We start from the raw sequence: 24,989 nt of genomic DNA, 5'->3' as shown, positions 1-24,989 counted from the left end.
TAAAAAAGCATGCAAAAATATTGGAAAAAAAAACAATATATAGTTGGGGTTTCAAAATGGACCAATAATTGACAACAAGGAGGAATTAAGAGGAGGATAAAAAATTTCAACTGGCTATGATTCGAAAACTAGAATAACATCTGGTAAGCGGTTTTAGATCTATCATAGCAATCTTATACAATTCAAACAACATTTAAAGTAAAAATCATAAATTTTTGGTTAGGGTTTATAGAAAATATTTGGGGGAAATGCAAATTGATTATGAATTTACTCATTTGGGTTAGAGTAACTTGTAATGGATGCCAAATTAGTAGGAATTGATGAAGAAAACATGGTAATTCTGAAGGCATTCATGGCCGGCCAAGGGGTGCTAATTGATATATAATAAAATTATGTTTATTTAAGTTAATTGTGATTTATCAGCTCATAATTTTATGTGTAAAATGATTTTAGGTAAGTTTAGATATTTTGTCTAACACAATCGAAATGATTATATTGTTGTGAATTGAAACATTGAGAATGGTTAAAGAACTTAGAGATGAGTGCTATTATAATTGGTTGATTTTGCATATAAAGTAGAAATTAATAGAAAATATACATTTTTATCTCATTCCACTATTGTTAGTGTGAATTATAATACATATTTGTGATAAATTAGACGTGTATATGACTATGCTAATATCGTAAAAGGTAAAATAAATAGGAAATCCTACGATGAATATGTTTTTCATAGTTTTGATTATTTTAAATAAATGATAGTCAGGTGATAAGTTTTAGAAAGTTATATTTAATGATATTCCAATGTAAATGACATAGTAATGATTATTTTGAAACGTGAGAAACTAAATAAAAATGTTCAGCTTATTATAAAGTTGTAGAAATGAAAACTGGACAGCTTCATCTTATAAAGTCCAAATGAGATTAAGGCATGAAAGTGATAAAATTTAGGATAAGTTTCTTCATATAAGTCATAACCCGAGATGTTATCTTTCCAATGGGTCTTACCTTACTTAATTTGGAGTTCTAAAACTCCAGATATGAGTTAAAATCTGAGAGGAGATCAAGCTGAAAATTGTATTGAACAATTTTGATAAATCACAATAATGGTAGTTTGAGCATATTAATGACAAAGTAGACTTTTATTTCTTTAGAAAAAATATAGCTTGAAATATTAGATGTCATAAGAAATACGCAACGCCCAAAACCAAATTTTATAACTTTAGTCATAATTAAAATAAGAAATTGTGTTTTAAAATGGTCAAAATAGATGACCAGGGTTGGCTTACATTAATTTTGCTTAAGTGTTGTTATAATATAAGAACTAAATTATTGTGATGGTAATAGTGAAATGAGATATAATGAAATATACCTATTGTTATAGGAAAAGTCTCGGGAGTCGTGCAATAATGGAGGGACATGATGAAAGCTTTAACAGCAGGTAGGTGTTTAACACCTTGATTCTTTTGTTTATTAAGTTTTTTTGAAAAAGAAAAAAGGAAAAAGAGGTAAATTAATTGTCAATGTAGAATTTTAATTCATGTAATTATATTGAAGAGAAAGAACTAGTTTCTCAATAATGAGTAAAGGAACTAATTTCCTGGTAATGAGATTAGTGTTCAGTAATGAGCAAATGAATTAGCTTCCCGTTAATAGGACTAGTGCTCACTAATGAGTGGAGGAATTAGCTTTCCAGTAATGGGACTAATGCTTGGTAATGATTAAAAGAATTAACTTCTCAGTAATGGAATTAATGCTTGGTAATGAGCGAATGAATTAGCTTCCTAGTGATGAGACTAATGCTCAATAATAAGCAAAAGAACTAGCTTTCTCGGTAATAAGACTAGTGCTCGGTGATGAGCGAAGAAATTAGCTTTCCAGTGATGAGAGTGGTGCCTGAAAAATGAGCAGGGAGACTTAATTGCTTGGTGATAGGTTATCTCCCAGATATAAATGATGAAATTAAATACCTGGATGAGTGAACAAATTTCCAGATAAGGGTCGGTAATTCAGAGTTGAAGGTGACTTTAACTTGTAATGTCTAATTAATATTAAATTAGTTTTCAAAAGAAATTATTCATATGGACACAATATAGTTGAAATGAAAGTAAAATTTTAAGGTTGTTTCTTTTGTTTAATTTTATTTATTACGTAACTTTGCCTTATTTTATATTGAATTAATTCTAGTTATTTTACATCACTAAGCAGATGAATAGACAAGTATAGGATCTCTTTTTTGTTAAATTTAATGATTATGTAATTTTGTACTTTTTTTGTAATGTCTACTTGGTATGTAAGGAATGAAAATTCTCTTTTTTCTACTAAACTATTTTATGAATTATAGCTCTTTGTTATGATAGAATTATGAATGTATGCAAATGACTCATATGTTTAATGATAACTTGTATATTTGTTTATGTATTTATATGATAAGCAAACTACCATGATGGAAGTGTTGCAATATAGGATTAAAAGTTAATCTAATTCATTTGCTATGAGAATGTTCGAGATGATTGAACGAAGTTCAAGTTGTGTTTTGATGATTTGAGAATATGTTTTAGTCGATAACTTAGGATCTCTTGGTATAAGGGAGATTATGCCAAAATTTCAGTAAATTTTATTTACAGTTGTGATCATATATATATGAAATGAAATGGTGCATTTTACATAAAAGGGGAAGAACACACTGATGAAGATAAAAAGAAAATGGTGTCATTTTGTTCATGATCTTTGTATATTTCTAGGCAAAAAATGAATGCATAGATGATTGCTCCTAACATCATTAAGGGCTTGATCCTAGTCCAAATTGAATCTTTTGGTGGCACAAAAACAAAAGAAACGTGTCTTCTAACATGTCTGCTACAATCCTCGTGCAAGAAATCAAGGTTTAACTCTCAACATCCACTACAGATTTTGAGCCAAACATGCCCTTTTAATTAGCCTTTCTTTAAGACCATCAACCCAACCTTCTTTTTTTTTATGCAAGATTTAGATCTTAGATCATCTCTCCATAAATCAAGCAGCAAAATATTGGTGGCCAACACTTAATTTCCTTATAAAGATGATGATTTATTTCTTTTTTAAAAGGATTGGTACTCACCTATAAAAAGGCAATAACAAGTCCAAGCAAGAGGGGGGAAGGAGAGTGAAAAAAAAAAAAAACATTGGAGAGAAGAGACTTGTGAGAAGGAAGGGAAAAGGACAGAGGGTGGAACAAAAGAAGTTAGTGACAAGAAGAAAAGAAAAAAAGTTGAAGCAATAAAAGTTTCTTTTGCTGCTTCATATTCTTTTTTAATTTTAGGTTTATGCAAGTTGTCTTTTTTTTTCAGTATCTTGTAAGAACCATGATCAAATTACCTTGTATTCTTCTTTATATTTGTTAAATGAATAGTAAAGTGAGATGATGGTCTCATATCATCACCACCATGAATGTTTTGAGTATATTGTAATCTTTCAAATCCCATAGTTAAATGTAAGAACATGATACATGGGTTTTGCTAATTTATTGAAGTTTTTCTTTTAGTGTTGATTACAAAAGAACTTATTAAGAGAACTTTGAAAATTTAAGATTATAAGAACACCTCATCTATGGTATGCTAGAGTAATTTAAACTTTTGACGCCTTTTATTTCTTTTCTTTTAAATCTAAAACTGACATCTGCAACATGCAAAAATAAACAAAAACAAATTAGTTCTCGTCCTTTGGTCATATATTTTGAATAAAAACATAAGTAAAAGAATGATTACTCGTTAATATGTATTAGTTTATGATTCAAGAAAATAAAAGGAGAGTCACCTAGGATCTGTGTTCATAATGTTGATATAGTCATGTATGGGATGGGTAAGAAAACATAGCTTCCTATAAAAGTTGTTGTTCTGATATGGTTTAAAACACCTTGGGTTGAAAGTAAGCAAGGGATTGGTAAAAGATTTCTTGGATATTGATTCTCTAGCAAGGATTAGGTGGCACTTACACCTAAAAAGGATTTGTTTTCTTTTAAAAAAAATCATTTTATTTCTAACCATATTTTTACCTTTTGAAACTTTTTTTTTTGTGATAAGTCTTTTAGTTTAGGACTGATATTGAAGTGTTTTTTTTTTAAGATAATATACTTCCTTTTAAGGGATCGATGACAAATTTTTTACAAATTATGAAATCGACGTCTTTCATTCTAAGGACCGATGCCAACTTTTTTTACAAGATGATTTAAAAAAAAAACTAAAAATGACAATTAGGACAATTAATTGCAATTAAAAAGATAAATTTAAAAGAAAACACACAGTAAAGATAACCTTTCATAAGAAAAGATGTTGTAAGGGCAACACCATTTTTCCCTTAAGCATAACTAACTTGAATCTATGAAACCAGCACATATTTTAGGATCCCTAGTTTCCTTTAATTATTAGGTGATGACTCTCAATCTTCCACAATACATTTTTAGACCTTACCACAACGTCTATCGATATACGACAACATTGAAGGCTATTTATCCAGTTTAGGCTATATAATGGTAATATCTCCCATCAGACATCATTAAGATGTATGATGGAATGGTGAGGATCCTCTCCCATAGTCTCACCACCTCAAGCTAGTCTCTCGAAAGCCTGACCTTCTACTAATAATAGCCTTCATGAGATGCCTCTCTTTATCAGTCAAGGTAAGGAAACTTAAAGGAGCTTGACCAAAAGCGAGGTCAAGAAAAGCACCCTCAAATTCATCTTTCTTAGGGATATCCCAAGTAAAGGGCTTATCTATTGCAGCCTTTGTATATAAAGTTAGAAGTCGAGGTAAAGGAAATGCCACCATAGAAGCCTTTATAGTCGAGGCTAGAACATTGGTCTTTATAGGGGTGGACAACCTCTTTCTCTTAAAGCAAGCTGCAGTGCCTGCAATAGCTTCCTCAATTGCATCCTTAGGGATGGGGAATTCATTGATGATAATACGGTCACCCCCCATCTCTTCTCTAGTCTTACCTCTACTCAAGATAAGAGACGAAGACCCTTTCAGTGAAATCTCATTTGTAGTTCTTGTTGAAACTTCTCTTTCTCCTTTAGTTACTAGTCTTGCACAAAAACAAAGTTAGTAGTGAACTTAGATGTAACAAAAAAAAAAGACTAAGAAAGCTACATATTTTGTTATAGGGCCTAGTAGTGTCCTCTAACCATCGTATTGACTTTGTACTCAGTTAAGGTCAATGCCAATACAACATATGTTTTCTCCTCATCCGAGTTCAGACGAGATCTATTGTTGACTTCAGGGGGAGGTACCCTATAATAGTAGGAGCAACCTTAAATATGTTGCATCTCATCTTTAGGGTTGATTGGCCTGTTATACCTCACTATCATCCACCTCCCCTTTCATTTTTTGACATGACCAAGTTTTCCCTATATGGTTCCCTTAATGACTTATATAAGTATGTTGAAGAAGGTAAAGAACTAATGCATGTTATTGCCACCATCGATGCCAAGAACCAGATGGTAACAGGTCCTAAAGTTATTAATTATAGGCTCAATTCCGACACGCCTAAGAAACATATTGGAGGTGGATAAAATTATCCATATATTAAGGTGCAGCTAGCCTTAATCTAATTGATAGTATCTAAAAACTTCCCTTACAAATCCTTGGAGTGGGAAGATGTACCCCAATGCATACATATAGAAGGGGGACTATATACATGGGTTTGGCAAGTCACTAGACCCTACATCTCTAAGTTCAGTTATGCTCTAAGCCTAAGTACATGTGGGTCTCGCAAGCCACCAAACCCAACATTTCTAGGTTTAATTATGCGTTGAGCCCAAGTACATATGAGTTTGGTAAACTGTTAGACTTTACATTCTTGGACTCTACATTTTGTCGAGCCTAGATGGATGTAAAGTTGATCTTTCTAGGCTTTTAGTTGGGTCACAAGACTTTGTTTGTTTTTTATTGTGACCTTTGACATAAAAAGTTAAGGTCAAAGATACTCATTTCTCTATATCTCTAGGTGTATAAAAATCTTTAAAAGGACCTATTACTTTTTCCGTGATTAATGACATGCATGATATATTTCATCTCTCATTAATAATGTGTAAGATATATTTATCCCTCTTCAATGCTATCAGGCCAAGATGACATTTCAGCCTCTCATCTTCATAAAAAACCAAGGTTTACGGACTATAAAAACCTTATGAATCCTTCAAAAAACTCAGGTTCACAATCTTTATTATGTATTGCATATCTATTTTCAGAGTCTCTTTCTAAAATATCATTGCCTTTTTTTTTATTAAAAATCACCAACTTTACTATCAGAGAGCCCCTATTTTAGGTATCAGTCACCTTGACCTATCAAGTACTAGGTATTGGTTATTAGCTACCTTGGTTAAAGAGATGCTTAAATCAAGAAATTAATCAATTATCCGACACTTAAACCTTGTTATTATGCAACTTGAATTTTAAAACATCACCACATCCTTTTTTTTCTTTTTTCTAACAAGTCAGTGTCTTTTAACTAGTTTTTGTATATCAAAATTAAGTTCCTTCACCATCAATTTTAGATACACTATTAACATGTGTATTCATTCCTTATGTTTGAACCTGAAATAATAACACGAGGAATTTACAAATGGAAACCACATCCTAAAGGTTACATCAAATGAATGTGATCGTCTTGTTGGTTTGTGTTTGACACGTTACTTCAATAGGTTGAGGAGAGAGGAGAGGAATAAGATCAAGTATCAATCTCAATTAAGGTCTACTGAATCTTATTGATCTCATGGAGATCTAACTTAAGAAGGCTTAATTTGGTCCCCCACAGTGATGCCTCGCGCATGCTGCAAGGGAAGCGTCCTTGCTAGCTAGTGAAATATATATATATATATATATATATATATATATATATATATATGTGTGTGTGTGTGTGTGTGTGTGTGTGTGTGTGTGTGTGTGTGTGTGCAAGGGAGCTAGGGGGAACTTGGGCTGCTGCCGATTGCTTTATTAGGTTAGGTGGCTCCACAGTAAACATCAATATAGCATAGACATATATAGATCGTGAATTATTAACCCAAAGATTTTGACACCTTCTCCCTTTTCTTTTTTTTCTCGTGACAAATACTGTAGTCCTTGCTTGCTGCTGTTTGCTCTCATTGAGCTTCTCCTTTTCTCTGGCTGAGGTTTTCACAGCCCTCTACTTCCAACTGTGGCACATGACCGTATCACTCTACAGTCCACAATCTACAGGCCACTCTATCAATGAAGAAGCTCCCTCTAGCTGAAAATTTATCTGCATCCTAGCTATAATTGATTACTGTTTGGAATTGGATAGCTACTATAAAGAAAAAAATAAAAAAAACATGTGTACCATCACAAATACCACTGTTTCTGAGCACCATAGGCCACTAAGTAGGAGAAATTATTAACTCAAATCATAGAGAGTATAGACAATCAACAGCGCCATAATTGATACCTTCGGTACTGCCTACTGCTGCATCAACCAAGCCAGTTCAGTGTTGTTTGCCAGTTGAGACACTGTACCGCTACAAAAAATAAAGCCATTACCAATTTTCCATCCCTCTCTTGACCACCTTGGTTCCATGTCACCTGGCTACTACGTGTTGTCGTTATCATCTTGGAACACTTTCACCGTCGGGTCCATCACCACCTTCATGGTGGCTTTGTCAATGTAAAACCAACAACTACATCTGTAACACATGTTAATTATTAACATGTGCTGCGTTTAATGAACATTTCCATTCTTTGCATCTACCATGTTAGTTAATCAATTGCCATTTTACCAATCTTTTCACCCTCAAAAGAAAATCTAATGATTGGAGGCCGGTGGCAGCCACACTAAATATTTCTAATAAGCTATTTGTAAACACATATAAGATATTATGCAGTACAGTTTAATTAATTATTAGAAGCAGCATAAATATTTTAGACGAGTAATAATAATAATAAAAAAACCGACCCTATAGTATACTTTTAGATGAAGTTTGTGAGATAAATATTTACTTGTTTCAAAATGGATTTGAACATGTGTTGGGCCTCAGGTCAATTTTGCTTAAGATTTTCAGACACAGGTAGGTTCATTCGAATTTGAGAAACCGAAGGCCTAGAGCCAAGCCCGTGAACACCTCTATAGTATAATCTCAAAGCAAACTCTTGGAAATGAAGACCTTACTCAGCAGGGAAGTACGAGATGCCTTTCGAGAAGGGCAGTTGCTCAAAATAAAATCCTAGATGATCAGCTAAACAAATAGTAGTAGATAGCTCAATATCTATGGAGCTCTATGCTATAGTAGAATAAAGTTGTTAAGGCCTCCATTTTGTAATTATTCTTTCATCACATACTAATTATTAGACCAAATATTTAATAAACCACTACTATCACTTCATCTCCCAACCACTTCCACCCAAAATTGACATTACAATTTGTAAATACATAAGAAGTTTAGTGAAATGTAGAGGGATGGAGCAATCTTAGAGGGCGAACTAGATAATGCTATATAGCTCTACCTTCAGCAAGATTCTGGGCATGATGTTATGAATGCTATGGCTAACCTAGCTAGAGCATTAGTTCCTCAATTATACCATTGATAAAACCTAGAGCCGAATTCCCTTTTATAACTTCACCAAACCCTCATCACTAACTACTAATTTGGGATCGTATATAATTTTGAAAACAATCTTCTTATAGTCGATTTTATAAAAGATCTCTTTCTCGGCCGAGAGTGGAGACTAAATAATAGACAGGCACTGCAGTCAATATACTAAAATCCAAGTCATCATCTTGTCAGGAAGAAATCTTAATTTTCACCATATCTAGATCCTCAGTCCTCTTTGAGGAACGTACTAAAATCAGTATGCAAAATTGCAGCTGCAAGCCATATCGTCCTACATGCAACATCTAGTCCTTGACATTTTTCCCGTTTAGAGAAAATCTGAATTTACAAATAATGTGCCTCCATTTCTAACACTATTTATGCAGGCATATGGATTATCTCTGCCATGCCTCCATTTCTAACACTATTTATGCAGGCATATGGATTATCTCTGCCATTGACAATGCGTGGTGTATCCAGAAGTTTAGCATATCACTGAATGTAGTTCTTTCTTATACAAGGCTCAAAAAGTATACTGAAACTATCAGCATTTGAAATTTCAAAACCCACACAGTGCTTTTAATGCAATAACATGAAATACATCAAAGTCAACAAAACATGTAACCCGAAAGACCAATCACATAAAGAAAATCCCAACATTACAATAGCAAAATCTCCCCCTTTTCCTATACCATTAATTATACCCATCCCCTTTTTTTTTCCTAAAAAGAAAGTATAAAAGACAAAAATTAAAAAAGGAAGAAGAAAGAAATGATCTTCAGTGCCTCAACTGATATTGATAGAGGACTGAGACATATACCCTCCTAACCCCAACCTAATAACAAGTACGAATACATTAACAAAAAAAGAAAAAGGGACTTGTCATGCATATATACATACAAATTAAGGTATGACCAACTTACTGGCACTAGCTAGAAAGTTGCACCAAATAGTAGTTGATCCTTTCTTCAACACTGTGTGGTGTAGATGATAATGATGGTGATGATGATATGATTATGATAGCTGAGTTGATGAGAGGGAAGAGGATCCGAGGTTCCTCTCAGTGCAAATAGGATTTCTCAACCTTGAAAATAAAACCAATAGGCTGATCTTGCTGCTGACATGATCTCTCTGATCCAAGCTCCTCTCATCTTTAGGTTCCAACCACACCAATCTTATACCCTTGTTAAGAGAAAGTCTTAATCCATCCCCGATTTGAGTACCATAAACTCCACTACAAACAGAAGTAATAAGAAAAGAGAAAAAAAACTAAGCTAGAAGAAGACATCCAAGGTCACTAACAAAGAGGGAGATAACTGAGATGAAAGAAATGGTTTTTTAGGTAGAGCTAGATCAAAGAAGTACTGAGGACCCCATATTAGCTGGATCATGCCATGAACCCACACTATTGGTAGTGTTCCAATACATTGAAGGATCTGAGAAGCCAACTTGTTCTATCTGATTCTGGCATGGCACATTCCAGTTCGACCTATTTTGATCATGCTCAATTTTCACCCCTTTCATACCAACCCCAGATTCACTATTGCCACTCATTTGCAAGTCCTCAAAGGGGACTGTCAAGTTTTGGTACAGGTTAGGAGCTCTGGTACTCTTTTGTTGGTTGAAGCTAGAGGCAAGCAAAGAAGCCATAGTTGGAGAGGTTGTGTTGGTGGAAGTTGTGGAGGAGCCAAAGAGATTGGAATAACTTGAAAGAAGAGAATTGGAAGTGACCACATCTTGTATTTGCTTAGTAGGGTTAAAACCGTTAGCATCATTAGTACTCATGATTCCTGATGAAAACCCTAATGCAAGAGCATTTAACTGAGGCTGGAGATCATGATACCCAGAAACAGCTGAATACACTCTTGAATTGAACCTACCAGGAAATGGAAGGTCCATCTCTGATGGGTTACTGCTAGTTAACCCGTAAAACAAAGGATTAATATGATTTGAAGTTGGAGAAATATGGTCAATTGGGGTTTGAGGATTAGGATTTGCACTAGAAACTGAATTATTAGCTCCTTCAACGGCTGAGGCTGGTCTCCTGACACGCTTGTTCTTTCTACATCCACCACCAACAGGAACATTCCTTAAAGTTCCACCTCTCGTCCAGTATCTCTTGCAAGCCTTGCAAAAGTGTCTTGGCTGAGATAAGCTGTAGTTGTTATAGTAACAGAACTTGGTGTTTGAGGAGTCACAGCGAGGACACTTGAGAGCTTGTTGCTGCTGCTGCTGCTGCTGTGGTTGTGAAAGTACTTCTTCACTTGGTCTCTCCATTAGTTTACCTGTTGATTCCATCAGGCTTTTCTCATCTATCTGATTCTGCACCATAGAGAAAGGGAAAGAAAAGAAAAGAAAAGAAAGACATCAAGAGTGGTGTTTTTATTAGTGTAAAAATAACATCGCAAGATAGATATTCTCTTCCAAAAGCTAAGAAACAAAAAATGGGTCATGTTTTGTCTAATAATTGAGAGAGAGAGAGAGAGAGAGAGAGAGAGAGAGAGAGAGAGAGAGAGAGAGAGAGGGTGAAGAACCTGTGGCCATTCGTTAGCAGTTGAAGAGATGACAACCATCTTCTCACAGTTGCCTAACATTTCTTCTCACAAAGGAATCGTTGAAACAAAGAGTAAATAGACAGAGCAGGTGGCGACGTGAGTCTTTCTTGATGGGGTACAAATATTGTCACATACAGAGAGATAGAGAAGGGGGGGGGGGGGGGGGGGGGGAGGAGAGAGAAAGTCTGTGTGTGATTAATTAGCAAACATCAGAATTTGTGTGATTTAGTTAGTCAGAATTTCACGTGATGGGGTCTGGTCTAAAATCGAATTTGGGTAGATTGTTTTTTTAAGTGAAATTATTAAAAGAGATGCAAAAGAATATATGGAGGGACATACAATGTATTCAAAATCCAAGAAAAGGACAGGGAGGTAAAGTGGAGCTAGGGATGAATCTTTGAGCTGTTCAAGAAAGAACATTTAACATATGAGAGACTACACATTCCACCATCACTATACGTAACATTCCTTCGTATTAGATAGATAGAAATCCACAGATATACATAGAGGGAATCCCTAGAGCTCAAGACCCAATGCAGTCACACAGCAAATCCCACTTCCACTTTAGTTTCTTGTGTTTATTATATTTTATATACTGAATGGTATGCTATGTATGTGAACACATATGCCATACAAATTATGGCCAATGGCTTCAACAAGGGAGTACTTATGACGGTGCTCCTAAAAAACAACATCCAATCCATACCAAGATCCAGTGATGCACATATCATATCAATATACACTAGCTTTTGAATTGGATGGGATGTTAATATACAGCAAATTAAAAGGTTCCAATCAAGCACGATGTGAGTATTTATTCAAAGAGTGGCTTGTTCTTGTTTTCTTTCTTTTTCCCTTTTGTAAGAATGAATGATACATCATGTTTGACATTACAAGCAGATAAGCTAGTGTAGTACTATTTTATGGACTTTATTTCATACATAGGAGAATGTATTTACTATATTTTGCACACCTAGTTTAGTACTAATAATATCGTCAAGAATCACCTTGGAAGCATCAAAGGTTGTGAGGCAGTGAGCTATTGGGTGTTGCTACTTTTTGAACGGGAATGAGACTGCCTATTCAACGTTGGGGAGAATGTGAAAACTCCAAGAGAAACAGGACAACAGGGCTCCATGTGGGGAGTCCAAGTTACATCTAAGTCTCCAAGCATAGCAATGGCCATGCTTTATTCCCGAGTGCTAGCTCTTGCATGCTGTGCTTCTTATTCTCTCACCTTATTTTTTGTCTTTAAAAACAAATAAATAGAGAAGCCGTTAACAGTGTCTGTCAGAGAGAGAGAGAGAGAGATGGAAGCATAAGGTGCAGGAGCCATGTGGTGGGCAGCTCAGATACAATGGAAAAAAGAATGGTAAAGCTAAAGCATAGTTTGGGGAACATATGGATTTTGTAGTCTTTCAAGGGATCTTCTCCTCCTCCCTAATATCCCATCATTATTCTTGCGCAGTCCTGATCTTGATTAACTTTGATCTTTGGTTGAGTAATTAAAATATTATACAGTACTACTCACATTGCTAAATGCTTGATCACTAGCTAGGGTTACTACTTCCACATGATTTTATTTTTTTTATAATGCTTTCAAGTATGTGGCTGGAGGAAGGCAGGCTGTAATTAAACTTTAGAGAGGTTAACAATAGCAAATTGACATGTTAGGGCAGTTTCCAGATTCGGCTGTCAGTATAGTCTTTTTATTTGCTGGGGAAGAATTAGACAACTAGTTTAACTACCAGATGCGCGATATCCAATCGTATTTCTACGAAGCACGAGTGCGAAATTCAAAGCTCAAGGGCTTGTTTCGAGAAATTATTTACACAATCCTACTATTCATTTAAACCTAAGCAAACCTGTTACAAGAATATTTCATAATGTCATTTGGGTATTCCACCATATCAATCAATTGGACAATTTTCGTCTAATTACTTTTTTTTCTCTAAATAAAAGAACTATTCATATGATTCAATAACTGATTTGGGTGAAATTGCAATTTGAGTCTAGATAGAAAAACATGAATATTAGTTGATTTATGTACCCTTGTATGTTAAGGGTACACTCTTCGTTAGTGAGTTGATATAAACCATTCTTGTATCTCATTTAAACTGAAAAACTAGACTATAATCTGATTGAGGATGAGTTGTGTTGAGATTAAAGGGGTGGTTGTTTGTTGTAAAAAAATATATGTAAAAAAGAAGGAAAAATGAAAGAGGGGAAGAGCAAAGTCGATCGTCAGGTCATAAATTAAATATTATTGATATATTTACCGATGGAATTGTCCTGTCGGACATTTCATCAGTTATTCTGTCAATAAAAAGCATCACGTCACCATATAATTTGCCTATTGAAATCCGATTGTAGTATTGTCTTTAATTTCATTGGTATATACCAAGAAATTATTTGTGTTGGTATATTTACAAACAAATTTTATTGTTGAGTTAATCTCGTCAGTAAAATCATTAGTAAAAGTTACATGTCATCATATTATTTTGGATTTTTTTATTCATTATTTTGTCATTGCAATTTCCTTGATATATACCAAAAGAATGTTTTCGTCGATAAATACTCATAGATATAGTGATAGAAAAATATGTTGGTAAAATTCATTGCAGTCTACCAATAAAAAAAATTTCATTGGTGTTTCTATTTATATTTGCTAAATTTATAGTAGTGCAAGGATCACATATAATTAACCAAAAATGTAATGGTAAGTATGAAAATAATCTAAACTAAACTTACAATTTAAGGATCACGTATGTAATAAGTCATTTCATCTAAAATAAAAATGCCATTTGTAAATTCTGGATGCTATAAATATAATTGCAGTATGTTAATCCCATGCATATTAATTAATTACTTTGTAGTAGAGAAGTTTTAAATGCATTTATAATATATATAAACCTTTCAAATCATATAGATTGCTTAATAGTATACAAAACTAACATTATTAATAAATAAATAAGGAGGGGAATTTTTCTCTCACTATCCACTTGACCAATGCTTTTTTATTTGAATTTTATCTTTTAATATTAAATTTTTTTTATTTTGATTTCATGATCCAGGTTTTGAGTTTAACAGATTAATTAATATTTTTTATTAAATTTTTTTAAAATTTTATCCTTCAACATTCGATTGATTTATAATTACACTTCATATTTTTTTTTTTTTTGCTCTTTATGAGTTATCATGATCTCATTACTCGGGTCACAAATTTGGAGGTTTAACCCGAACTCGGATTGACTCGGTTTATGTTTTTTTTTGTCCTTTTCTAATTGATTTTTTTTCAATATCATCTTTAAGCATTTGATTGATTAGAAATTGAACTTTATAATTTGTTTCGATATACTTTCTATGAGTTATCTCAATCAAATGATATGGGTTGCAAGTTTGGCAAGTTAACTTAGGTTTACTCAAGTTTTTTTTTTTTGTTTTTTAGCTTTTTTTAATTTCTTTTTCAAATCTCATCATATAATATTAATTTCATTAGAAATTAAGTTTTATAATTTATATTGATTTGCTTTCTATAAGGTTATTTTGATCTCGTGATCCAAGTCACGGATTTACTAGATTAATCCGGATTGACGTAGGTCGATTCAATATATTTCCTTCTCAATATTTAAAAAAAAAACAAGATATCTTAATTTTCTATTTAAACTATATTTTAACAATTATTTAGATTATTTTTAAACTTATCAAATTTACTAAATCATATTAAATTAACCTCCACCCGATTTAGTTTTTTCTCTTACTACTAGCACTTTAGCAATATCTTTACATTTTATTTTTTTTTACATAAAAAAAATTATTTGAACTCCAACGTACATATCACGGAGAATGTTCTAATGATTACTTTGCATTATTGACAAATTTCTAAGCTCAGCCTCCTTTGAAGACATAAGGTAGGCCCCATCGCTAAGAAATTGAAAGAGTTGTATGATCATGTGAAGGAATTATATCAAGTGAAAAGTTTAATTGATGAGTTTCTATAATTTTACACTATATATACTTAAACACATTTTTTCAAGTTTTATATATATATATATAAGCCTAAAGAATGCATCGAAAACACCAAGGGAAACCCAAGGCAAAAAAGAGAGATAATGGACAAATCTATTATTAATTAAGTAACTATATTTAAAATATATGTAGCGCATATATATATATAAAGTGGAATTTCTTGTTAATGTATTTATGGATGAGATAACAAAACAAAGTAAAAAAAAATTAAACATGTCAAATAAATTTTTTTTGACAAAAACAATTAATATTTAAATTTGACCAGGTTCTACGAGCCTAATTTTATAGGGAGTTAGTTGGCTATAATAAAATGAGATTAGAAAGACTCTTAAATTAGATTAGACTAGACTAAACTAGAAAGATATTGTTTTAGAGTTTTAATTATTTTTATATTTATTTTCAGATTGTATTTATTTTTATTTTGTTTTGATTTGTTTTTTCCTATATAGGCTAGGTAAGTTTTGACACTATAAAAATAGTTAATTTGTTATTTTTAAAGTCAGTTTATAAATTATTAACTTTTCAGAATATATCAAATTTCTTTCTATAATTTTATCTACACTTTAGAGTTGTAATCAATTAATTTTAATTTCTATAAGAAAAAAAATCAGGCATAAATTCTTTCATCCCGGAAAAAAAAAGATGGCATATCATGGGATATATTCGCTGAAGATCAAATGAATAAAGGACGATTGTGAGAAGTTCGAAACTGAGATACTAAGGACTCATAACAGTTCGTTTGCTATTGTTAAGAAATTAATATAAGTCTATATTTGAAGCTTATATATATATATATATATATATATATATATATATATATATATATATATATATATATATATATATATATATATATATAAAATAGTTTAAACTTAATCAAAATTAGTTCGGTTAGGTGCACATGCTAGTTCAATTAAGATCGTAAGCTAAATTTGTGAACGAACTGACTTAAAAGCTTGATTGGCCTATAATGGAAAAATAAATGAAACTAAGCTAAACTTGTTTTTTTCCTCCATTATTTTCACTTTTTTTTTCCTTTCTGATAATGGCTCTATGGGTCTACGATATGAAAAATATGTAAAATTTAAATTAAATCACTTTGCACTGCTAGATTTAATAGTTTTATCGATGAAAATTTCTATCGGTATTTACACTCACAATCCATCAGTACGTATATTATTAACAAGCTTATGGAAAGAAACAGTCTGTCAAAAAAACTCTCATCGGTAATTTATTGTTTGTTAGTGAGTCCATCGATAATAAATATACCGATGGATTTACAGACAGCCAAATCACATCATAAAAATTTGCCTGTTTTATTTCGTTGGTATCTCCATTGGTAAATTTAACATATCACCGATAGGAAAACTTTATGTAATGTCATCAGTGTTTTTATTTGTCCATCTGTAAATATAATATATTACTAACAGAATATTATTTGTAATTTTGTCGGTGAGTTAACATAAGGAGTGGTAATTGCAGTAATTCTTTTCCAACTCTCTCTGGAATATATCGACGGAGTTGTTCCATCGTTAACCCCTTCAGTAATAATTTAAAAATATATATATTGAACAAAAGTAGAAAAATAATTAAAATCAAACAAAATAATATAATATAAAAATCAAATATTTATAACAAATTTAAACATTTGTACGTTCAAATACAATAAATTTAAAATAGAGACGGCGCTGAAAGAGGAGGAGGATGACGACGACAAGAAGGAGGTTAGTCGTTGCTGGGACTGTGGAGCCAATTAGAGGGTGCACATGAATCACTCATATCTGGTCTCATCTTCATTACCAATCGACGGAGTTCTTCATAATTAGCAGTGATTCATTCACATTTATCATTAAGATGGGTCGACTGAGCTTGTACTCATTGGTCTAACATTGTCGTGAACTCTAGAGTTTGAGTGCTCGGAATCGATTGTAAGCATCCAACGGTCAAAGCACTATAGGTCATCCACAAGTTCTTAGCCGTAATGTTAGAGAGTTTGTACACTCGATTTCTATCGGATCCACTAAACGATCTTACCTCCACCCATAAATTAAGGTTGAGATCTGGATAGGTTAAAGAATCATCCTCGTATCTTTCCTTCAACTAATTGTTATATGTATCCTGAAAAGAAAAAATAAATTCATCAAATTCAAGGAAATAATAACTTAACAAAAAAAAATAGTTGAAAACCAGCATACCACAAAGTGCTTAGCTTGGCTATCCATAAAATGCAGCACTCGATCATCCATCGGGCTTCGCTCACGTCCAAGAAACGTAAATTGCAAGAAAAAAATTTTTTATCAGTTAAATATATTTATAAAAAACAACTACTAAAAATTGGATGTAATAAAAAAAATCTTATCATCCGCTTTGCATACAAAACCAATGGAATGAAACTGCTAGTATACGTGGTAACGGAATCGTGAACATGTCGGTATACCCGTAAAAAATCAACAGAAAGCCCCTCTAAATATTATCAGCTCATTGATAAGTGAATAGTTTACATAGTCACTGGAATATTCCAACGAACACATTCCGTCGATATACTTGTGTGTAATGAACACTGTGAACATTGTCACGGAAAATGAGAGAATAGGAACAGTTCTTATAATCTCTGGAATATACCGACAGACAGATTCTATTAGTATAACCATATGTAATGAACACCGTGAACAATGTTAGTAAAAAGAGGAACAATTCTCACAGTCTCTGGAATATACCGATGGATACATTCCGTCGGTATTTTCATCGGTATAAAACAGTGTCTAATGTCAAATTATATATGTATTCCCTATATATCCGTCTTGCAAATACTTAAATTCATTGTTACACACACAACACAATAACACTAGTTAACATCACAATAATAAAATAAATATTTCCTTGTCATTTAATAATAAATTAATATCTTGTCATTACATTGAACTGGATTTCGTTCATAAATATTTCTTTTTTGTTTATGAAATTACACAATCGTGTTGTAAAAATTAATCAGAATTGTCTTCTTCTTCGTCAATTAACTCATCCTTATCTCCATCGCAATCTTCTAAATTGATTTTGTCATTATTATCTTCATCGACTTCTGTATATGCGTTGGAGCTCAAAACAACATTCAACTCATCAGGATCAACAAAAATATTCTCGGCGATGCAAAAATTTGAGTTTTTTTCAAAGTCATTAGATAGAGCAACTCGATATGGATCAACTATCTCACCAAGTTGAAAAATATCATCTCCCACAGTTAATTCATTGTTGTCATCTTGAATAACCTCAACACGACCCTGAGTTTGGTTTTTCCTACGAATAACCAATCAACTCTTGAATGATCATTCTAAGGGAAAGAATGTATGTGTAATAAAATTACTGGCATTGATTGTTTGGCAAAAAAAAAGACATCGTTGATGTTGCGGAGTCTAGCTTTTGAATTAATTTTGACCAAACCATGATGAAGATCTACTTTGATTCCTCTATCAGTGGTATTATACCAATAGCATTTGAATAAAAATTATGTATTATGCTCGCTATGATATTGCAATTCAATGATATTTTTCAACTTCTCGTAGTAATCAACTTTAAACTTATTAAAACTCGATCATTTAACACAAACTTCATTATTATATGTCCATTGATGAAATACTTGTAGTAGTACTACTCTGCCTATATTCTTCAGTATAAAACACATGTCCATTGGCGAAATATATATTATAGCACTTCACTTTTCTTTCAGGACTCAGACTTAGTAAAGACAAAGTAACACTAACATTCCCTCCTAATTGATAAACTTGGTATATAAAGTACAACCATGAATAGCTAACAAGAAATGTGTAATGAAATTAAGTATCCCGAGAGATAAGAATAATTAAACATTACTTATACGTGTTCTACACCATATGGAAAATTATTCTTCTTGTAATCGAAATATTTAAGATTTAATTAACTATGAGTTTCGGGACAGTAAATTTTGACAATATTGCCTATAAGAGATAAATTGTTCAAAAATAATAACATGTTAAGTAATATACTTACTGAATACAAGGTCTTAATTCATCACAGTTAAATAGCACATAATTATGTGTTTGTATGAATTCTATTTCTGACAAATATCTTTCCCTCACATTATTTTTTTGGTATGGGTAATCTAGGATGAGAGAATATTGATAAGTTCTTACACAAAGATAGTTTCCCACCATCGTCATGTCTTGGAACGTGGTTGATTCTTACTCTACATTAAGGCTCGAAATAGTACAAAATAAATATTGATATCTCTTCCATAATTTAGGCCTCGCATGTCGAAGCCTCAACATGCACCTTATTTTTTACTTTTCTTTTAAGGTTGAACAAGTCCATGTATGGAATTAAATGAATGTTTTAAGTCAAAGCCCCGAATGACCACAACTACTTCAATTTATCAATCAACGGTCAAAGACAAACATCTATATTCTGACTTGGAATATTAGGATCGGGTATGATCATAGATAGAAACACGAACTCCAGCCTCATACACATTCTCGAAGGCAGGTTATAAACCGTGAGTATCACCGGCTAGTAAGAATAAGGAGTAGCAAATGCCCCGAATAGATTGAATCCATCTATACATAACTCAAGATGCACATTTCTTATCTCCACTTAAAACTAAGGATGCACAATGATAAAGTGTTTCCAGGCTTCATCATTAAAGGGTTGCACCATCACTCCATCCACTACATCACATGATTGGTGTCATGTCATGTGCTCAGCAATGTTTGGTGACATAAATAACATCTACAGTCTATGAGTGTTTGGGAAGTATCTAAGTTTTATGTGTGTGAAAAGAGTCTTTTCCTGTTAGTCATGGGTTTATAACGAGAATGCTCATATGTTCAGCAGTTAGTCAATTCTATATTTTCAAGATAGTACAACATGTAGAAGTTGAATACATGTCAATTTTCTGGTAACCTATACTAAAAGGTTTCATCATGAACTTAGCAGCATATAAGTTCTCTTTTAATATATTCCCTTTAAGTAAAATGTTTATTGCACATTCAACAATTATGTCATAACCAATTTTACATAACCCATGGTCTGACTTTATAGTGAACACTTGTAAGCACCGATAATTTACAGTGATTTTTGCAACCATCCCATAATAATTTGTCAGAATCTTTTAAAATATAAAAAAACCAGGTCGCACCTGCATTAAGTTCTCCATCTACTATTGGACATTGATCGGCATGACCCTAATTCATTCTTATCGCATCAATAACCATATTCTTATAAGGATTATTATTATCATCTATAACTTCATGCATGTTGCTAGAATAGATGTTGACCCAACCATCATTTCTACCATTGTATCGTGAGGAACATATGGTTTTCCATATACATACCAACACAAGTATTTCTTCATGAACTCTTTTTGTAGAAGATGCATAATTATAGCATCTGGATCAAGAAATTTTTTATTTTTATACCTCTTGCATGGGCATCTAATACCCATTCCATTAATATTTCTCGGATTAGATAGTGTATAATTAATAAAACCCTGAACCCCATTACAATAATTCATCATTTGTAACCCTTTAGGTGAATCTCTATACATCCATGAATGATCATCCATTACTTTTATCAAACCTATATAAAATAATAATGACAACATGTATTAATTAACTAAATAATTTGTAAAAATATTGATTTAGCTCAAATTTATTTAATCTATTTTAAATGTGCTCTTAATTTATTATCAATTATCTATATAAATTTAAATTTCTATACATTTATCAAAAATTTCAACTCGGTAATAAAATTGAAAAAAATATAAAACATACCCATTAAATAAGCCATTATTTATTTCATCACAAAACACCTAAATCAAAAATTCAACATAAGTTTCATCAATTTATAAACAAATATAATTTTACAAAATCTAAAACAAACTGTAACATGTACAAATCATAAATCCATATAAGAAATTTGTATGAGAAAAAACTATAAAACAAGTAAACACCCAAACAAAATATATATATTATAAAAAATACGCAAAAAATCAACATTTTAAAATTGAGTTCAAATTAAAAAAAGATATATTTGTTTACTTAAAGTGGAGAATCCTCAATAAAATTTGAAACTGTGGTTGTTTGATTTGCTGTAGGAGGTTGAATTGTATTGAGATTGGAGGGGGGTGGCTGTTTGTTGCAAAACAAGATGCATAAGAAAGAAGGAGAAATGAGAAAGGGCGAGAGGAAGGTTATAAATTAAATATCACTGATGGCATTACCAATGGAATTATTTCGTCACTAACTTTATTGGTCATTCTGTCATTAAAAATATCATGTTACCTACGATTAAACTTTTTTGAATCCCACTGCAATACTCTTAGTAATTTCCTCGACATATACTAATAAATTTTCCCGTCGGTATATTTACAGATATACTTTACTGTTAGGTTAATCATGTCGGTAATGTTGTCTGTAAAAGTTACACGTCATCGTACTATTTAGCTTTTTTTTTTGCCACTGTAATTCTCTCAATATATATTAAGGGAATCTTTCTTTTGGCGTTACTGATAGATATAGGGATTAAAAACTATGTCGATAAAGGTCATCGTAATAATATACCGATAAAAAAATTCTATTTATATTTCTATTTATATTTACTAATTTTTTGCTAATTTTGATCGTGAACACAAGCTGGGTTTGAACTTTTCTTGAAGTTAAGTGAGTCCTGAATGTTAAAAATTCAGCTAAACTCATCTCATTCGCACTGTCCGGAATCCGGATACATGAAATACACATCCTTAATTTCATAAGAAAATAGTACTTATTAATTCATCCAAAGCAAATGTACAATATCACTTAACAAAATAGTTATCAAATCATTGGGTTTTTAGGCGGTGATCACTTCGATCTTAGACAAGGACAGAGGTCAAAAGATTTATGATCTGCACTAGCTAGGCCAGGGGTCTAATTAAGAAGAGAAGATTTTTCATTTGTAAAATGGAAGTGTAGCATTCAACTGATTCCTTTAACATAGCTAGTCAAGGACTAAGACATAATATAATGTTTAAGGAGTGGTTGCAAAGCAATGATATGATGCTCTTAAATTGACAAATGACAATCACTATGTGGATTAGAAAAACATAAGGTTTTTAATTAGAAAATTAGCAGCAAGGAGTGCTTCTACAGGCTGCGCCTTTGACTTAAAGTGGTCATGTCACATTATTTAGGGCAAGCAAGTCTTCCAAGTGAACAAACTTGTGAGACTTGTGCCACACATGGCCATGTTTAGGTCCCACGATAAATCCACTATCATAATCATACAGAGATACTGTTCACACTGTAAAGCCAAAAACTTGCTGCTCTTTTTTCATTAGCTTCGTGGACAATTCATCATCTTAACGTAGTCCTGAATTAGCAAAATGATTCACAACTAATTAGTATTTAGACGATGAATTGCTCATCACCATTGCACTTGGATAAATGAACAAATAAAAAAAAATCCCACTTGTAATTCCTTGGTCATATGCTTATAAAATACAGTGTAATATGTTCTTCGCCTCATGTTTTTTTAATAGAAATGATCTTTCCCTTTTCTTAAAAAAAAAAAAAACAAAACAAGAAGAACAATTAGGGGATACATGGATTGATGATGTGCTTATAAAATATTGTGCTTCACCAATTTATTGAGATCTTCAACATATTTATATTAAATGATAAATTTAAAATACTTTTACGAATAAAAGTATTTGGACCTAAAACTTTAGACTGATGAAAGTCTTCTCTCTTCAATTACTAATAGGGTTATTTGGCTCTTTCAACTTTATCAAAGAGAGTTCATTTCTCCTTCAACCAAAAACAAGTAAAAAGGGCATCTTAAAGAAAGCCAAAGATCCCTCGATATTTCGTAATTGACGCCTAAATTTTTGGATTGATATACAAACTATTTATTGTTTGTGCAAAGTTCTATGCCGACGGCATATGAGCATCCAATAATAGGTTACAGGACCATGTTTTGCCTATTTACTCTATCATAGGTACCACCATTGTAGCGAACCTTACATTTTCATGCATTTCGATGTAGACAAATTATGAATAATTCAGTGGTGATTCACTGTCCAGCAATTTGAAGAAATTATTCTCCATTATTATCAGCTACGTATGACATTAATGCATGCAGATCATGGGACTACTCCAGCTCTCTAGTTGTGGAGTTAGAAAATTTCTTTCTTTTTTTCCATTTATTTTGAGGGCAATGAATTAATATTAAGGATTTACAAGTTACATATTAAGGACCAAGGAGTAATTTCTTTTCATTTTGAAGGACTATTTTGTACAATAACGTCAATCTTTTATATTTTTTTTTTAAAGGAACTGTTAAATCTCAAAGATACGTATAAATTTTGGGAAGTCACGGCGGCCGCCAGCCACAGCTACCTCTACCCTCGGGCGCAGAGGGCCCGTGACCTGAGAACTTGCCGATAGGCTTAGCCTTGCCCTTAGAGCTCGAGGGTCATGTAATTAATTTCCATATATAGACAAATATGTCAGGTTCTTGACAAAGCACTTGTCAAGTTTTAATATGATGGAAAACAATAGGCAAAACAAGTATCAATGAAGACAACTTAGGAGGGTTAAATGAAACTTCTTTTGTATGAAAACAAATCCCCAAATCATCATTTTTGGGACGGGCATGATGTTACTTGTTCAATTTAATCCACTCGATTGCTATCCAAAACAAGGCACCGATATCTTAACATGTTTATTTGCCTAATTTAATAATGTATCTGAAAAGAGAAGATTAATTTATAGCTTGTTTTTTTAATATTTGTAAGAGGAGATATTTTTTAAAAGTATTTTTTATTTAGAAATGTATTAAAATTATTTTTTTTATTTTTTAAAATTTATTTTTAATATAATCATATCAAAATAATTTAATAATATAAAAAAATTAAATTAAAACAAAAAAATAAAAATAATATTTTTTTAAAAAATATTTTTGAAATAAAAAACAAACAGAATATTATATATTAGTTTACAATGAAAGTTACTCATTGGTGCTCAGTGCTTCTTAGCTAAGGATCTGAAGACTGGAGATAGATAGTCTCGGATTGACTCATGTACCAAGGAAAATGTTTCTTTAACAAAGATCATTGGCTTAGCGTTTATGTTAGCTAGCACTTCTAGAATTAATTATAGGTTAGTATTAATACTGAGGAATGTAGGTTTTTAAGTTTATTTTTTGTTTGTAGTTTATTAATTTGAGTTTTATAAATTTTAAGGTGATTGAAGATTTATATGGTTATTAATTTTAGAGTCTGTGAGATTAGTTGAATTATACATAAGTTAGTCTAAACACTCACGTTAATAAAAAAAAGTTATAAGTTAGTATTTGTAGTATATCAAAATAAATTATTTAATTTTTTTAGTATTAAAAAACCATCTTATTATTATTCTTAGTGATATTTTATTTTAAAAATTAAGAATATCTACAAGTCTTTTTATATTATCTGTTTTTTTCTTTTTCTATTTTTATAATAAAAAAATTATAAATAGATCTAAGAACACAAAAATTAAATACATAACATCTAAGACCATAACAACTAATTAATTAGTTAGTTTTGATGAATAACATAGACTAAGTTATAATTAACTCATCACTAAGCTTCACATAAGAGACCAAAACATTTATGTATGACTTGTTTTTGTTTTCAAAGTCTTGATTCAAATATAGATATGATAAAATCTTGTAAATTAAAAAAAGAAAAAACATAATAGTGGAAGATTTTGGTGATCGCGTAGATGGAACTAAGACAGAGGTAGTGCCCGTCAATTCCAGAGGTAGAGAGGTAGGTCCTACC

General features: G+C 32.0%; 1 protein-coding gene across 1 annotated transcript; it reads right to left on the bottom strand.

Annotated features, from left to right (window-relative positions):
- Nucleotides 1-9,197: 9,197 nt before the first annotated feature.
- On the bottom strand, nucleotides 9,198-11,280 carry LOC133699829 (dof zinc finger protein DOF1.4-like). Its single transcript, XM_062123309.1, has 2 exons — nucleotides 11,111-11,280; nucleotides 9,198-10,898 (listed from the first exon to the last, which is right to left on the bottom strand). Exons 1-2 carry the CDS (start codon nucleotides 11,168-11,170, stop codon nucleotides 9,930-9,932), a joined length of 1,029 nt encoding a protein of 342 aa, XP_061979293.1. The 5' UTR covers nucleotides 11,171-11,280; the 3' UTR covers nucleotides 9,198-9,929.
- Between the last annotated feature and the right edge of the window lie 13,709 nt (nucleotides 11,281-24,989).

Source organism: Populus nigra, chromosome 7 (genome assembly GCF_951802175.1).
Source record: "Populus nigra chromosome 7, ddPopNigr1.1, whole genome shotgun sequence".
Taxonomy (NCBI): domain Eukaryota; kingdom Viridiplantae; phylum Streptophyta; class Magnoliopsida; order Malpighiales; family Salicaceae; genus Populus; species Populus nigra.
Note: the sequence above shows the minus strand (reverse complement) of the source record. Positions and strands in the feature narration are given on the sequence as shown.